At 38.7% G+C, this 18,130-nt stretch overlaps 1 protein-coding gene across 1 annotated transcript in view; it reads right to left on the minus strand.

Moving 5' to 3' along the window:
• LOC111829978 overlaps positions 1-1,425 on the minus strand; it is a 4,877-nt gene extending 3,452 nt beyond the window's left edge. Inside the window, exon 1 of the mRNA XM_023780295.1 lies at positions 11-1,425. Within this exon, the coding sequence (XP_023636063.1) occupies positions 11-1,425 (1,415 nt within the window). The remainder of the gene's footprint in view (positions 1-10) is intronic.
• Positions 1,426-18,130: the final 16,705 nt, after the last annotated feature.

Below are 18,130 nucleotides of genomic sequence, written 5' to 3' on the forward strand. Positions count from 1 at the left end.
AATGTCACACATGATCTCATCTTGATACTTCCCAATTGAAAGAGGTACCTTGACTTGTTCTTTGACGGACATCTCACCCGTGTCATTGAGCCATTGGAGTGAATACGGTCTCGGGTGTTCAAGCACTTCTAAGCCAAGCTTCTCGACCATACTCCTGCTCGCAACGTTAGTACAACTTCCACCATCGATAATCAAACTACATACCTTATCTTTGACGAGGCAACGTGTATGAAACAAATTTTCCCTTTGCGCTTGTTCCTCGGCTTTAGTTAGAACACTCAACGATCTTCTCGCAACAAGCAACTCTCCTTTAGTAGGGGCTTCCATATCTTCTTCTATTGAGCCTTCTTCCGAACGATCATCTTCGGATTCTACTTCGCCATTCTCTCTAAGAACCATGATCCTTTTGTTGGAACATTCGCTCGCGTAATGCCCAAGTCCTTGACACTTAAAGCATCGGATATCTCTAGCCCTCGTGATTACTTCCTTACCCTTTGCTTTTGGATCTAGATCGACCTTTGGCTTGACGAACGGCTTGTAATCCTTTTGATAACCGAACTTCTCTTCCTTTTGATAACTTGGCTTTCCCGTGCTGTAGCTGGTCTTGGTGTGACTTGATCGGGCGTTCCTTCTCTTGATTTGCTGCTCGAACATAACCGCTTTGTGAAGCATCTCCTCAAGCTCCACATAATGTTGAGTTTCTAGACGATCTTGGATTTCTCGGTTAAGACCTCCCATGAATCGAGACATGACCGCTTCTCCATCTTCTTGAAGATCGGCTCTTAACATAAGGGTTTCCATTTCCTTAAAGTACTCCTCGACGGTCTTGCTTCCTTGAACCAAATTCCTCAACCGCTGATGTAGTTCTCGATGATAGTAACTTGGCACAAATCTTTTTCGCATGACGGCTTTAAGCTGGTTCCATGTGTCGATCGGATAGTCTCTGGCACGTCTTCGGCTAGTGACAAGTTGATCCCACCAACTTAGGGCATAGTCGTAGAATTCAGTAGCCGCAATTTTAACCTTATTGCACTCAAGACTTTCTTGACAAAGAAAGACCAACTCAATTTTCTGCTCCCATTCCAAATAAGTATCCGGGTTGTTGGTTCCATGGAATGCGGGAATTTTGAGCTTTAGACCACCCAAAGGATCTCTAGGTGGTGCTCTCTCTCGGCGACGCCTACGTTGGCTGCTGTGGGAAGAGGCGTGACTATAGTAACTCCTTGCCTCATCATTTTGCCTTGGTTCTTCATGCCGTGGTTCTTCTTTCCTTTGACGTTGATTTGGTTCCGGGTTGACTTGATGCAAGTGTAGAGCACCAATCTTTTCCTCAATCATCGTTGCCATGGCGGTGGTGACTGATTCCAAAATCCTCTTCTCAAGACTAGATGTGGATGACTCTTCTTCTTCTTCGCTTGTCACCATTGTACCTGAAAAATCAAAACTTTAACAAGTAAACAGTCCAATAACAGACAAATTTAAACGGATCTGGAAAAATAGTAAATTGACTCTAAAAATTCTGAAATTAATTTTAGAAAACAATAGACTCTTCACTGGTTCTAACGCAATAGGTTTCACAATTTTTGAACAAGCCAATTATTTTATAAAATTCACGCAATATTGAAACAAAATCAGAAAAACGGAAATTTCGGGATGGAACTTCAAAACCTGGTTACAAAGTGGCTCTGATACCACATGATAGACTCCTTGCCGTGGATCTATGCTCCAAGGACCACTTTGATGGTTTTGAAAAGGATGTGGCGAGATTGATGGTGAACGATGGATAGATCTTGAACAAAACAGCGGAATGACGATGAATGAGGGTGATGACGAGATAGAGTGGACGCAGCGGAAAGAAGGGGAGAATGAGGTGTACTTCCAAGAGGGATGAGAAACTCTTAGACTACAAGCTTGGATCCAACTTAGATATTACACACTAAGAAGAAAACAAGTTGAAAAGATATTACACACTTTTCGGATCAAACAAGTAAAGAGAGAGTTTTAGAATAAAATGTTTGATGTTTTGCAAATGAGAGATACATGGAGTTTATATAGAGAAAGGAGGACGAAGGAGAGGAGAGAAGACAAGAGAAAACATGCAAGAGCATGCACAAGTGTCTTGTAAATTACACTCATGCAAGCTCATATAAGAGTCTTGGAAATAACAACAAGTAATAAATGCAAAGTTTGAAGAGAAAAGGGAAAATGGGCCAAGGCTTTGTGAGTGGGCCTTGGACCACGAATTGGATTGATAAAGGGGCTTGAAAATGTTACTTAAGCCTCATTAAAAACCTTGTCAAGAAAACCCATTGGGACAAAACTTGACAAGGGAAAAAGAGTGCATAAGCAACACTTAACCCTTTACCGATCCTCTTGAGCCGTGATCACTATGAGTGAGGATTGAACGACGTCTTCTTGATTCTTGTTTAACTCCTTAAGTAATCCATTGATGGCTTGGTTGAAATTCTTGGCTCTTGATCTTGTTAGAGGACCCGCTGGGACGATCAATGCTTCCTCCGGTACAAGCTGTTCTTCGTGTGGTTCAAGTGGGTTGGCCATGATCTCATCAGTTGCATTTTTACATTTATTTCGGGCTTAGGGCTAGCTGAAAGACTCTTATAAAGTCCCCCTGCAGCAGTTGTACGAGTTTTTGACCCTATTATCAATAAAGAAACCAAATTTTCTTCCTTTTTCTCCTTAAGTGTTCTTAAGAAAAAAGCTTGTTCTTTGTCTTGTGTGTGTGATTCCACAAGGCTGAGTTCGTGTACTGTATCAGAGACTAATCACATCTCTGTGGTGTACTTCAATCCGCCAGCACCTCCCCTTCAATCGATCCCACACGAGAGAAGCGACCGCCATCGTGTCAGAGCTACATCAACGACCATCTTTCCTTCACAAGAGAGAAGTGACCGCCATCTTGTGAAGCCATCCTATCTATCCTACTATGCTCCAAGGACCACTTTGATGGTTTTGAAAAGGATGTGGCGAGATTGATGGTGAACGATGGATAGATCTTGAACTTCTTTTGATAGTTTTTATTTCCAGTTTTGTTTTCTTTTATTTAAAAAAAAAAAAACAAAAATTAAGAACCCTAGTTTGCTGTAGCCTTGTTTCTATAGGATGTTTAGTTTTATTTTTCCTTAACAAAAAAAAAAAAAATTCGTCACTATTCTTTCCTTAAATCGTCTGCTTCAGTCTTTGATTTAGTTTCTGTACTAGTTCAAGGTTTTCGTCAGAAAAAAAAATTATTTCTTTTTAAAATTTTGTTTCATTATCTTTGTTAGCTAGTATTGTTTAAGTATCTTAAAGTTTATTTACATTAAAAAAAAAAAGAGTTTTCAATTTCTTGTCTAATTCAGCATGTGCATCAGTTTCTTGCTTCTAAAGTTTTCATTTTCGATTTTTGTGGTACGTTGATTTTCTTTGTTGTTTTTGTTTAAGAGCCGGATACTTTTAGACACTCATAATGGGAGAACACGCAGCCATACCCCAAGATGCCATGATGCAAATGATGCAAACCCTATCGAAACAACTAGAAGGGTTTGGCGAAAGGATAGGTTGTTTGGAGCAGCCTCAGCACAGAGCTGAAGCTGAACCAGTTCGGGTTCGAAAGGAACGTCCGTGAAGAGGAAGAAGACTCCTTTGACCTGGATGACGAAGATGATCCACCACCTGATCCATTAAGGCGTCACCATCAGCAGAGAGAAGATCCCTTGATGAGGAACCGCGCTCGAGAGGTGGACACACGTGACCAGAACCGAGATGTTAAACTAACCCCTCCTACTTTTGTAGGAAAATCAAGCGTAAGATGTCTCTGAGCAATCGTACCAGAAGTAGTACACCTTGGAATGCAAGTAACAACCGAGGCATGGACAAAGACAAAGCTATAGACAACGATTCCCGATTCAAGAATAAGTCTAGTGAAGCGCCTAAGATCACCAAGGTAGGGGACACATGGCGAGAGAATGTCCGAACCAACGAGTGATGATTCTCACTTGTTGGATAAAGGGTACATCAGAGAGAGCCTTAGCCCGTGTGATGTACCAGTTCTCTTGGTACCAAAGAAGGATGGCACATGGAGGATGTGTGTAGACTGCCGAGCAATCAACAACATCACCATCATATACCGACATCCTATTCCGAGGCTAGACGACATGTTGGACGAGCTAAGTGGTGCAATCATCTTCTCCAAATTTAACTTACGAAACGGCTATCACCAAGTCCGAATGAGAGAAGGCGACGAGTGGAAGACCGTATTCAAGACCAAGCAAGGTCTCTATGAATGGCTCGTTATGCCATTCGGGCTAAACAATGCACCAAGCACCTTCATGCGATTGATGAACCAGGTTCTAAGGTCATTTATTGGTAAAATTTTTTGTTGTCTACTTTGATGACATACTTATTTACAGTAAATGCTATTCTGATCATACTAAGCACTTAGAGTTAATTCTGAAAACCCTTCGGAAGGAAGGCCTTTATGCTAACCTAAAGAAGTGCTCATTTTGTACTGACAAGTGTGTGTTCCTAGGTTTTGTAGTGAGTAAAAATGGCCTACAAGTAGATGAAGAAAAGATCAAGGCGATCCACGAATGGCATACTCCAGCATCTATTGGATATGTTCGCAGTTTTCATGGACTAGCAAGCTTCTACAAGAGGTTTGTCAGAGACTTCAGCGCAGTGGCTGCACCAATGACTACTGTAATCAAGAAAAATGTACCATTCTCATGAGGAGAAGCCCAATAACAGTCATTCAACACGCTAAAACAGAGGCTCACACAAGCACCAGTTTTAGCACTTCCAGATTTTGAAGTTATGTTTGAAGTGGAGTGTGATGCATCAGGTTTGGGAATTGGAGCTGTACTACATCAGAGGAAAAGACCAGTCGCGTTTTCAGTGAAAAGTTAAGAGGAGCAGCATTGAACTACTCGACCTACGACAAAGATCTTTATGCCTTAGTACAAGCACTTGAGACATGGCAACACAACTTGTTGTCCAAGGAATTCATCATTCACACCGACCATGAAACTCTGAAGCATATCAAGGGTCAGACTTTGCTCAAGAGGAGACATGCAAAGTGGTTGGAGTTCATCGAGACGTTCCCATATGTGATCAAGTACAAGAAGGGAAAGGAGAACGTGGTAGCTGATGCTTTGTCGAGGAGACATGCCCTTATAGCTACAATGGAGGCTAAAGTAATGGGTTTTGAGCACATCAAGGAGTTGTACAAGGATGATCCAGAATTAGGAGAGTGCTACAAAGAGCTTGGCAAAGGAGCTTATCAAGCATTCTACTTGCAAGATGGGTTCTTGTTCAAAGACACGCGGTTGTGCATCCCTCAAGGTTCAATGCGAGAGTTGATACTCACTGAAGCACATTGTGGAGGGTTGATGGGTCACTTTGGTGTTGAAAAAACCTTGGCAATGGTCATGGATCATTTCTTTTGGCCCCATCTCAAGAAGGACGTGGAGAGATTTTGTTCTCGATGCATTGTTTGCCAGAAGGCAAAATCCATGTTACATCCTCATGGTCTATATTTACCATTACCTATTCCTAATGCCCCTTGGGTAAATATTTCTATAGAATTTGTCTTAGGATTGCCTAAGATTAGACACAAGGATTCAATCTTTGTCGTCTTGGACCGGTTCTCCAAGATGGCACACTTCATCCCATGTGACAAGACCAATGACGCAACTCAAACCGCGGATTTGTTCTTCAAGGAAGTGGTGCGCCTCCATGGTATCCCGAGGACCATGGTCTCCGATCGTGACACCAAGTTCTTGAGTCACTTTTGGAAGACACTTTGGAGAAAGTTAGGTAGCAAGCTTCTATTCTCTACAACTTGTAATCCTCAAACGGATGGACAAACCAAAGTGGTAAACCGAACTCTCTCAACTTTACTTAGAGCCACTCTTGGTAGGAATATAGCTAGATGGCTTGATTGCATTCCTTATATTGAGTTTGCTTATAATCGTGCCGTTCACTCGGCTACAAAACTATCTCCCTTCGAGATAGTCTATGGAACTAACCCTTTATCTCCCATAGATTTAGCACCTTTACCTCAGATCATAAAGAAGTTGCATGAAAAAGCAAGAGGCAACTTGGAGAAGAAGGCCGTCGACAACAAACGCAAAGCTAATCGAGGAAGAAAAGAAGTGTTATTTGAACCAGGAGATTGGGTCTGGTTATATATGAGGCCTGAGAGGTTTTCAACACAAAGAGCATCCAAGCTATCACCAAGAGGCGACGGTCCTTTCAGGATCCTCGAGCAACGGAATAATATTTTAGATGTTATTTTAAGAATTTTGCTAAATGTATTTATAATTTTAAATTTATACTTGTCTGCTTATGATCCAGGAGATTCAGTTTTGAGGGCAAAACCTTTTGAAGAGGGAGGGAATGATGCGGACATCGATTATCCTGTCCAACCCGCTGAACTAGATCAAGTACCAGATCCTGTACCACACCATGTACCAGTCGTCCCAATAGGTCCCATGACTCGTTCAAAGTCTAAACAACTTAGAAAGAGGTTCAACCTAGCTGTACAAGAGATTGTGAGCTCACTAGAGCTGAACTACGTCAACTGGTCTGTACCACCTTTAATCCATCACGAAGGTTATGATCCCATCGCCGAGGAAGAGCTTGCTGAAGCATTCATCCAAATGAGTCTTGAACATACCATTTCCCCAGGTATGAATTCTCCTTTGACAGGTCAAGAAACCTCTAGAATCCAAGAGAAGACAATGGAGTCACAAGATACGAGCAAAACAAGCTTCACCTTCGAGAGTGATCGAGAGAGTGAAGATTAAGAACAAGACATCAAGGACTTGGAAGAGCTTCAAGAGACTGATCAAGCTACCCAAGAGAAACTCCAAGAAGCCATCTACTTCAAGAAACCAACAAACAAACAGGCACCTGACAAGACCCCTGAAGTAGATCAAGACGTAGTTCAGAGAACATCGACTGGGCCTAGATCGCATCCAGGTAAGTTCTATTCAATATTTTCGATAATTGCAGGTCCATTAAGTCCCAACAACGCCTAGAAGACGTGTTCATCACGAGATTTCAAGTTTGCTTTAGTATTTTACTTATTTTCTTTCCAAAAACAATGGCTTTGTATTTGTAGTTTTATTTGTTTCCTTTGTTGCTTTTTTACATTTATTTCGGCCTTAGGGCTAGCTGAAGGACTCTTATAAAGTCCCCGTGCAGCAGTTGTACAAGTTTTTGACCCTATTATCAATAAAGAAACCGAATTTTCTTCCTTTTTCTCCTTAAGTGTTCTTAAGAAAAAAGCTTGTTCTTTGTCTTGTGTGTGTGATTCCACAAGGCTGAGTTCGTGTAATATATCAGAGACTAATCACATCTCTGTGGTGTACTTCAATCCGCTAGCACCTCACCTTCAATCGATCCCACATGAGAGAAGCGACCGCCATCGTGTCAGATCTACATCAACGACCATCTTTCCTTCACAAGGGAGAAGCGACCACCATCTTGTGAAGCCATCCTATCTATCCTATTACAAGCTCACCACCGAGTCTTGTATCATATTCTAACAAAACATATGTTGTAGCAAATTATGTAACACCACGACCGTCACCTCTTCAGTGGGTCTCACATTCACCAATAGTCCTTGGGCCCACCTCTCTTAATGGCCTTACGTCCTCTCACTAGGCCCATGGGCCTATTAATATACGAAGGCCGATTTGCTACGTCCATGAGCCTTAAAGTATTGGTTACCGACCCTACAAATCACCACATGATCTCTCATGTGATTTGGCCTTACTCACACAGTTCCACTTTTTGGAAGGTCTCCTATTCTTTTACTACTCCAGGATAAGCACGCTTATTGTGAAGTTCTTTCAGGACCCTTGACCAAAAAGATAAGTGCAATTTGGTGACATAGGTGGCCAAATTAATTTATTTAAACTTCTCCGCACACAGGGGTCTCACACACTAGCTAAACTCTTGAAAGATTTAATTTATTACTCAAACCAAAGAATTTTGGGTTCTTGGATCAAAAACAGAGAATACTATTTTGACCATTATTTTTTAGTAAGACAAAAATATTGTTTTAAGACTTTTGCTAAGTTTATTTCACGAAAAAACTTACATTGAAATCAGTATATGCAATTTAAATTTAATTCAGTATATGCTATATAAATTTGAATATTAGCCAAAGCATTCGTTGTAGCACACTGGCTAATGTTTTGAAATATCTTTTTGATATCTCTAACGATGGAATTCCGGGTTCGAAGGTCGACAACAAAGATTACTATTTTAACTATTAATAATTTTGCTAAATTTATTTATAATTTTCAATTTATACTAAAATAAGAATTCCACAATAAAACTTAAATATAAATCTGTATGTGCCATATAAAAATAAATTTTAGCAAAGCATCCGTTGTACCACACTAGGTAATGTCTTGAAATATCTTAATTACTACTCAAACCAAACAAATTTCTGGTTCGAAGTCTGACAACATTGAATACTATTTTCACTATTATCTTAAGACTTTTGCTAAGATTATTTATGTAACGCCCGTGTTCTGGAAAATAATAGGAGACTAGATTGTGTATAAGAATTAGGGTGGAGTCGGTTTAATTCCGGTTGATTTCCTAAAGTGGTCGATTTGTCAATTGAATCAAAGGAGGTTTAATTAATGTCGGTTTAGGTAAATCATGGTTTAACCAGATTAAACCAAAAACCCTAACTTTTATAAGGAGCGCTTCTTCTCTCTTTTGTTTTGTCGCTGTTGTTTCTGAGAGTTGAGTTGAGAAAAGGAGAAGGAGAAGTTTACTTGTGAGAAGGAGATTGTTAGCTTTGCTTTGGTGTTTAAGGCAAGAGAAGCAGTTTCGTCACGTCCTGGTAGAATAGAGTTACGACGTATCAAATCTTATCGAAAGGTAATGAATTTTGGTAGGTTTGTTCTTAAGGCGTGTACGTTGATTCTCCTTTTTACAGAAGTGAATTCGGATTAATACTCAGTGAGTTATATGCAGTTTGGTGAGACGCGTTTTCTCTGTTGCGAACTGGGATCAGCAGAGTTTGTAAGTGCGATCGTGGTTTCATCGTTTGTCCGATCGGCATCAAATTTAGTACGAAGCTTGGTGACGTCTGGGTCTTGCTTTTCACCATAGGGATTAAGACGTTAACGGGCGTTGTTTGGTTTTTGCAGTTGCGAGGAGAGTCTTTCCTGGTTGTATTTGTTATTCAAATCACCTTGTTAAGGTGAGTGCGTGACCATGAGCTTATCTAAGCCATTGGGATTGAATGACTTGTTTGTGATGATTTGTAGGTGAAATGGAAGTTTTATTGGATGTTTAGCTTGTTGAATGGTTTGTTTATGTTATATATGTGGGTGTTATCTCATAGCTTGTGTGTATAGCTCGTAGATGGGAGGATCGCTCTCACTGAGTATTTGTGATAATACTCACGCATCTCATTGTGTTTGTGGTGCAGGTAAATTGTGATCCGTGGAATCATAGCGAGGAGAGGAGGATGATCTAGGGTCTCGGTTGTTATGTTTATGAATATGTTAATTGTTGTTGGAACCTGGTTTAGAGGCATGCTAGGTTGCTGGTGTAAATTGTGGTTATTGAATGATTGATTAATTAATATTATGATTAATTGATGTTGGTTTAATATGTTTCCGCTGTGCATGATGATTTATTGTTGGGTTAATTAGTAGGTATGGGACTATTATTTAATGAATTAAAAAAAACGGGTCGGGTCTTTTCAATTTGGTATCAGAGCCCTTACGGTTCTAGGGCAAGAGTAAATTGGTTATTTTTAATGTGATGTGTGAATTTCGTTGATGGAAAATGATGATGTGGATTGCATGCTGATTGATTTGTGTGTTTAATCAATTGTGTGAGCATGGAGACCTAGATCATCCTCTCGAGCCTTCAATGAGATTCCACGATAAGTTGTGATGTTTTGTCTTTTCTCTAGTCATCTGTTTTCCTAGTTTCTGCTCGTGGCAGTGTGGGAGGCTAGAGGTTGCGAGCGTGGTGCTCAAAGTAGTTCTGTGGTTGTGGTGGTTGTAGTCCGGAGCGCGGGTCTTCGGTGGTGTTTTGTTGGAAATGGATTTCCAAGAAGTTAAGTTGGAGACTGTTATGTAATACCCTGAGTGACGGGATGATTTTATGTTGTACTTGGATTATGTGAATATTTCTTGGATTTGACTTGTTGTGTCATGTGTAAGAGAAATATGTGCGAGTTTCTAAAAATAGAAAGTGTCGGGTTGGAGACTGTTATGTAATACCCTGAGTGACGGGATGGTTTGCGAGTTGACTTGAAGAATAGTCATGGTAGAGATGATATTCCAGGTGGGAATATTGTTTGGTAGGTATGACATTGTGATGTTGTACTTGGATTATGTGAGTATTTCTTGGATTTGACTTGTTGTGTCATGTGTAAGAGAAATATGTGTGAGTTTCTAAAAATAGAAAGTGTTGGGTTTGACGGTTCTATTTTTGGAAATTCTCGGGGTGGTGGTTAGTATAGCATTGCGATGCTATAAGTGGACCACAGGAGGTATATCTGATCGAGAGATATGCTCGGGGGCGTTTATACTTATTTGCTCGGATATGATGTGATGGCCTCGGATGACGATTCGAGTGCACGCTTGAGGGTGACGACCCGAGAGCGAGCATGAGACTTCCCGGATACCGTAGCTAGAAGGCGGGTGGCCTAATAGTGAGCCGGTATGACTTGAGGGTTGCGACCTGAGAGCGGGGGGAGTGGTGAGACTTCCTGGATACCGTAGTCTAAGGCTGAGGCCTGAGGACGAGCCGGTATGATCCATGGGTTGCGACCTATGTACGGGGGAGGTGGGTGTGTATGAGCAAATATGGTCTGTAACGTGAGTATATGGATTAGATAGGAGCCTCAGAGGAGTCAGTTGTGGGAGTGCAGATCGTTTGGGATGGTTGCACTGAGTCCGACTGATGGAGAATGTTGAAGGATTCGAGGACGAATCCATGTTAGTGGGGGAGAATTGTAACGCCCGTGTTCTGGAAAATAATAGGAGACTAGATTGTGTATAGGAATTAGGGTGGAGTCAGTTTAATTCCGGTTGATTTCCTAAAGTGGTCGATTTGTCAATTGAATCAAAGGAGGTTTAATTAATGTCGGTTTAGGTAAATCATGGTTTAACCAGATTAAACCAAAAACCCTAACTTTTATAAGGAGCGCTTCTTCTCTCTTTTGTTTTGTCGCTGTTGTTTCTGAGAGTTGAGTTGAGAAAAGGAGAAGGAGAAGTTTACTTGTGAGAAGGAGAGTGTTAGCTTTGCTTTGGTGTTTAAGGCAAGAGAAGCGGTTTCGTCACGTCCTGGTAGAATAGAGTTACGACGTATCAAATCTTATCGAAAGGTAATGAATTTTGGTAGGTTTGTTCTTAAGGCGTGTACGTTGATTCTCCTTTTTACAGAAGTGAATTCGGATTAATACTCAGTGAGTTATATGCAGTTTGGTGAGACGCGTTTTCTCTGTTGCGAACTGGGATCAGCGGAGTTTGTAAGTGCGATCGTGGTTTCATCGTTTCTCCGATCGGCATCAATAGTGGGAAGCTTGGTGACGTCTGGGTCTTGCTTTTCACCGTAGGGATTAAGACGTTAACGGGCGTTGTTTGGCTGTTGCAGTTGCGAGGAGAGTCTTTCATGGTTGTATTTGTTATTCAAATCACCTTGTTAAGGTGAGTGCGTGACCATGAGCTTATCTAAGCGATTGGGATTGAGTGACTTGTTTGTGATGATTTGTAGGTGAATTGGAAGTTTTATTGGATGTTTAGCTTGCTGAATGGTTTGCTTATGTTATATATATGGGTGTTATCTCATAGCTTGTGTGTATAGCTCGTAGATGGGAGGATCGCTCTCACTGAGTATTTGTGATAATACTCACGCATCTCATTGTATTTGTGGTGCAAGTAAATTGTGATCCGTGGAATCATGGCGAGGAGAGGAGGAAGATCTAGGGTCTCGGTTGTTATGTTTATGAATATGTTAATTGTTGTTGGGACCTGGTTTAGAGGCATGCTAGGTTGCTAGTGTAAATTGTGGTTCTTGAATGATTAATTAATTAATATTATGATTAATTGATGTTGGTTTCATATGTTTCCGTTGTGCATGATGATTTATTGTTGGGTTAATTAGTAGGTATGGGACTATTAATTAATGAATTAAAAAAACGGGTCGGGTCTTTTCAATTTACATTTTTTAGTAAGTGAAAATATTAATCTCACGACAAAAAATAAATATAAATCAATATAAGTAATATAAATTTTTATATGAGCAATGCATCTGTTTTAGCACATTGGCTAATGTCTTGAAATATCTACTTGATCACTCTAAGGATAGAATTCCGGGTTCAAAGCCCGCAAACGAAGACTATTATTTCACAAAAAACTTGAATACAAATCTGTATATACCATATAAATTTATATATTAGCAAAGCATCCGTTGTACCACACTAGCTAAGGGCTTGAAAGATCGAATTTATTACTCTAACCAAATAATTCCGGGTAAACAACCCGACAATAGATAATACTATTTTAACTAATATCTTAATAGTTTCGCTAAGATTATTAACATTTTTATAGTAAGATAAAAATATTAATTTCACGGCAAAACTTCAATAAAACAAATATATGCAATATTAATTTATACATGAGCATAGAATCCGTTGTAGCACACTGGCTAATGTCTTACAAGATCTACTTAATCACTCTAAGATTTGAATTACGGGTTCGAAGCCAGGAAACGGAATAATATTTTAGATTTTATTTTAAGAATTTTGCTAAATTAGAATTACGGGTTCGAAGCCCGGCAACGGAATACTATTTTAGATGTTATTTTAAGAATTTTGCTAAATTATTTATAATTTTTTTATTTTTAAATTATAAAAAAATAAAATTTCAGGAGAAGACTTCAATATAAACATGTATATGCCATATAAATTTATATTTTAACAAAGCATATGTTGTAGCAATTTATGTAACACCCCGACCGTCAGCTCTCCAGTGGGTCTCACATTCACCACTAGTCCATGGGTCCACCTCTCTTAATGGCCTTACATCCTCTCACTAGGCCCATTGGCCTATTAATATATGAAGGCCAGTTTGCTACGTCCATGAGGCTTAAAGTATTGTTTAGCGACCGTACAAATCACCACATGATCTTTCCATGTGCTTTGGCCTTACTCACACAGTTCCATTTTTCGAAAGGTCTCCCATCCTTTTACTACTCCAGGATAAGCACGCTTATTGTGAAGTTCTTTCAGGACCCTTGACCAAAAAGATAAGTGCACTTCGGTGACATAGGTGGCCAAATTAATTCATTTAAACTTCTCCGCAAATTGGGGTCTCACACACTAGCTAAACTCTTGAAAGATTCAATTTATTACTCAAACCAAAGAATTTCGGGTTCTTGGACCAAAAGCAGAGAATACTATTTTGACTATTATTTTATGACTATTCCTAAGATTATTTACATTTTTTAGTAAGAAAAAAAATATTATTTAAGACTTTAGCTAAGTTTATTTCACGACAAAACTTAAATGTAAATCAGTATATGCAATAGAAATTTGAATATTAGCAAACCATCCTTTGTAGCACACTGGCTAATGTCTTGAAAATAACTTTTTGATCACTCTAACGATGGAATTCTGGGCTCGAAGCATGACAACAAAGATTACTATTTTATCTATTAAGACTTTTGGTAAATTTATTTATAATTTTCAATTTATACAAAAATAAGAATTCCACAATAAAACTTAAATAGAAATCTGTATATGCCATATACAAATAAATTTTAGCAACACATCCGTTATACCACACTAGGTAATGTCTTGAAAATCTTATTTATTACTCAAACCAAAATCAATTCTGGTTCGAATCCCGACAACGGCGAATACTAGTTTCACTATTATCTTAAGACTTTTGCTAAGATTATTTACATTTTTTAGTAAGTGAAAATATTAATTTCACGAGAAAAATTAAATATAAATCAAAATATGCAATATAAATTTAGATATGAGCAATGCATCCGCTGTAGCACATTGGCTAATGTTTTGAAATATCTACTTAACTTGAACCAAACTCTCATGTGCACTTAACTTGAACCAAACTCTCTTGAATCCCATGCAGAACACATGAATCATACATGCTTTAAACCTGAAACAATCCTTGATTCATCCTGTAAAACAATCTCAACTCAATGCATTACTCATGAGATTTAGTTTACATCCCATCTGTTCAACCAACTGACTTTTGAACCCAACTTGTAAGATCTGACAATACAAACTCTTGTTCAACCTCATGTCAAAACAAATGTCTAACCAGCAGCTTCTGAGCCTCTGCTAGTCTCCTTGTAACAGCCTTTAGTGCTTCACTCCAGAATCCCTGAAGCCACATACTTGCGGTTACATAACCCTACATCAGTTCTTTACTTATGTAGACTTTACCAAGAAGAAACTTGGTACCACAATTATACCTTTTTCTCACCATTCATAAATACCAACTTGACATGTCTTCACCATTAATGAATCCTCACTTAACCTCCGTGTAAGCGACTTTCCTGAGAAACTTAATGATGCAACTAGACCTACTAGTCTTCTAGTATCCTTGTCTATCATAACATGCATCTTTAACCACCAGAGATCTACTTGAAACTTCCCCTTATACTCACAAGCCTCCTTTATAAGTGTCATCTTGTCACCAACAACACTTAAACTTCTTGCAAGTGAAATCTCTTAGAAGATTCATCCACCAAATCATCTCTGTAGATGCAAACAGGTGAACCAAAATTTTTTGGTTTCTGATTCTCTTTCCAATGCAAAATTAACCTAATCCCAGTCACCTTGCACAAGCCTTGTAGATTCTTGCACTTACTCGCAAACTCTTGCACAGTCCTGCAACGTCTACAAAAGTCTTCTAAAGCTTTTAAGTCACCATGAAGAACAAACTCCACCTTGACAACAAAAATCTCATTGGCTGCAACTTCGACTCTTGGTACTCTATGCATTTACATTCTTCTGTAAACTGACCTTGATTGTAGTTCTTTTAAATCTCTGACAAGTCGATCCATTATTATTGAGACTTAACCATTCATCCAACTCTCCTCAAGACTGACCACTTCAACATAAATTGCTTGGTCCATCTTCATACTCATCTGAATCTTCTACACAACTTGTTGACTTAACAACCCTTTTACACACAAATTAAACTCTCTTAAGGCGTCCCTTAACAAACATAAATTTGTGACTTTTTGTAGTTGTACCTTCAACAAATTCTTGAACATCACCACATAGACTTTCAACAGCCAAATCAAAACAAGATACAATCTTGACTTTCTAGTAGTTGAAATCGTCGTCTAGATTCCTTAACTAAAATAGTTTCGAGTATTTAGAAGCTTCAAAACAAAACATCACATATATCTTGTGATTGCAGCGGAAAACTGAATGCTTGTTTAGATAAGTCTGAGCCTTTTGGATGATGTTTTGATTTTCTCTTCACAGCAATGTGCTAACAACCTTAACACATGAACCTGAATCAAATACTGTAGATAACTCCACCTTAAACCAACCCTATAATTGATTTAGCCTTCGATCATGAATACTTTCATGATCATGAGTCTTCTACAACAGTCTATGGATCCTCCTTGTATGCTTACATCGTCATGCCTGAGTCTATGAAATCATCAACCTGGCTCTGATACCACTTGTTGAGAATCACAGACCCCAATTCATCTTTGTATGAATCGCAGACCACGACTTTGTCCCAACTCCTCTTTGGATCATAGATCAATAACAAGACATAAACATAACACAGATATTTAACGAGTTCCCCTCTGCGTGAGGGTACATCTCGTGTGGGAACCTTCTCCCACAAACATCCACTATCAATCAGTTAGGTTACACAACGCTCTAACAAGCGCTTACACTATGTTTCATATACAAAGCTTATAGAGCAACAACAAAGAAACCTAAAGAAGAAAACATAGGTAAAAACACACATGTTCATTGTCTTAGATGCTTTTCTTCTTCCTCTCTCTATGTCTCTGATTCAACTCTCCCTTCCATATATCAACACAGAAACACCTCAATGAACCCCCAAGAAACAGATCCACCCTTTGTCTCTCATCAAAGTGTCATGGAGACACTTTAAACCTAGACTAGGTCATGTTCAGCTCTCAGCCCTCGGCCCCAGCCTATCTACTGCTCATTACTCAGGGTTCAAAGTACTGATGCATGCTCCCTGCACAACGCCATGCGCATGCCCTCAACACTACACCTTGCGTTATGCCTTACGGCTACAACTAGCCTCCAGCGTGTGACCTTTTACATACATGCTCTAGCATACCTGTTTCTTCAACCCTAGTTTCCCATATATACTGAAACCCTAGTGCTTATGTCGGTTTACTCTTGCAGCATACACAACTTAAATCCTGTATGGGCTACACACCAGTATAGGCCCAATTCACTGAGTCAGACCAAATAAGCCCAAATGAAGCAAATAGATACAACACATATAAAATTATATATTAACAAAGCATCCGTTGTACCACACTAGCTAAGGGCTTGGAAGATCTAATGTACTACTCAAACCAAAGAATTCCGGGTTCGAAGCCCGGCAACAGAGAATACTATTTTAACTAATATCATAATAGTTTTGCTAAGATTATTAACATTTTTATAGTAAGATAAAAATATTAATTTCACGACCAAACTTCAATAAAACCAATATATGCAATATTAATTTATACATGAGCAAAGAATCCGTTGTAGCACACTGGCTAATGTCTTAAATGATTTATTTGATCACTCTAAGATTAGAATACTGGGTTCGAAGCCCGGCAACGGAATAATATTTTAGATATTATTTTAAGAATTTTGTTAAATTTATTTATAATTTTTAATATAAAAAAAATTTCAGGATAGGACTTCAATATAAATCTGTATATGCGGTACAACTTTATATTTTAGCAAAGCATCTGTTGTAGCAAATTATGTAACGCCCCGACCGTCAGGGTTGGCCCTATGGTAAGGCAAGCAAAGCATGAGCTTTAGGCCACATTGATTTCGGTAAATTATCAAGGCCACATATTTTTTGTTATATAGGTTTTATTAATGTTAATACTCCTATAGTCCTATATATTATTAATAATACGTATATACTTCAATATGATCTGTTTAGTGTCTGGGTTCTTTCTCTTCTTTTATTACTTGAACTTACGTGGCCTCCATATATAATATCGTGGCTTTCTTTCATCAAATGTTTACAGTCCAGTTCGTTTTTTTCTAACTGTCTCAGTTTTTTTCTAGTTTTAGTTATTATCTTCAAAAACCTATAGTATTACAAAAACAACTTGGAAGAAATCTCCACTTCTTAGTATCCAACGAATTTCACTAGAAATTTTATAAAATGTTAGCGTATAAAATTATCTTTGATCTACAAGCACATTGTGTTATAATATAAATTCAACATATGTTTTTGGGAAATAAATTTGGATCATATTGATTATATAGAAAAGTATATATATATATATATATATATAGCTTATGATCGAGTTAAATGTAAATTTTTCGAAGAATTATTGATAAGATTGGGCTTTGATATCCGGTGGGTACATGTGGGTCTCACGTTCAACACTAGTCCATGGCCCCACCTCTCTTAATGGCCTTACGTCCTCTCACTAGGCCCATGGGCCTATTAATATCCGAAGGCCGGTTTGCTACGTTCATGAGGCTTAAAGTATTCTTTACCGACCCTACAAATCACCACATGATCTTTCCATGTGCTTTGGCTTCACTCACACAGTTTCACTTTTCAGAATGTCTCCCATCCTTTGACTACTCCAGGATAAGCACGCTTATTGTGAAGTTCTCTCAGGACCCTGACCAAAAAGATAAGTGCACTTCGGTGACATAGGTGGCCAAATTAATTAATTTAATCTTCTCCACAAACAGGGGTCTCACACACTAGCTAAACACTTGAAATATTTAATTTATCACTCAAACCAAAGAATTTCGGGTTCTAGGACCAAAAACAGAGAATGCTATTTAGATTATCAAAAACAGAGAATACTATTTTGACCATTATTTTTTAGTAAGACAAAAATATTATTTTAAGAC

Source organism: Capsella rubella, unplaced genomic scaffold, assembly GCF_000375325.1.
Source record: "Capsella rubella cultivar Monte Gargano unplaced genomic scaffold, Caprub1_0 scaffold_6, whole genome shotgun sequence".
In the NCBI taxonomy this organism is placed as follows: domain Eukaryota; kingdom Viridiplantae; phylum Streptophyta; class Magnoliopsida; order Brassicales; family Brassicaceae; genus Capsella; species Capsella rubella.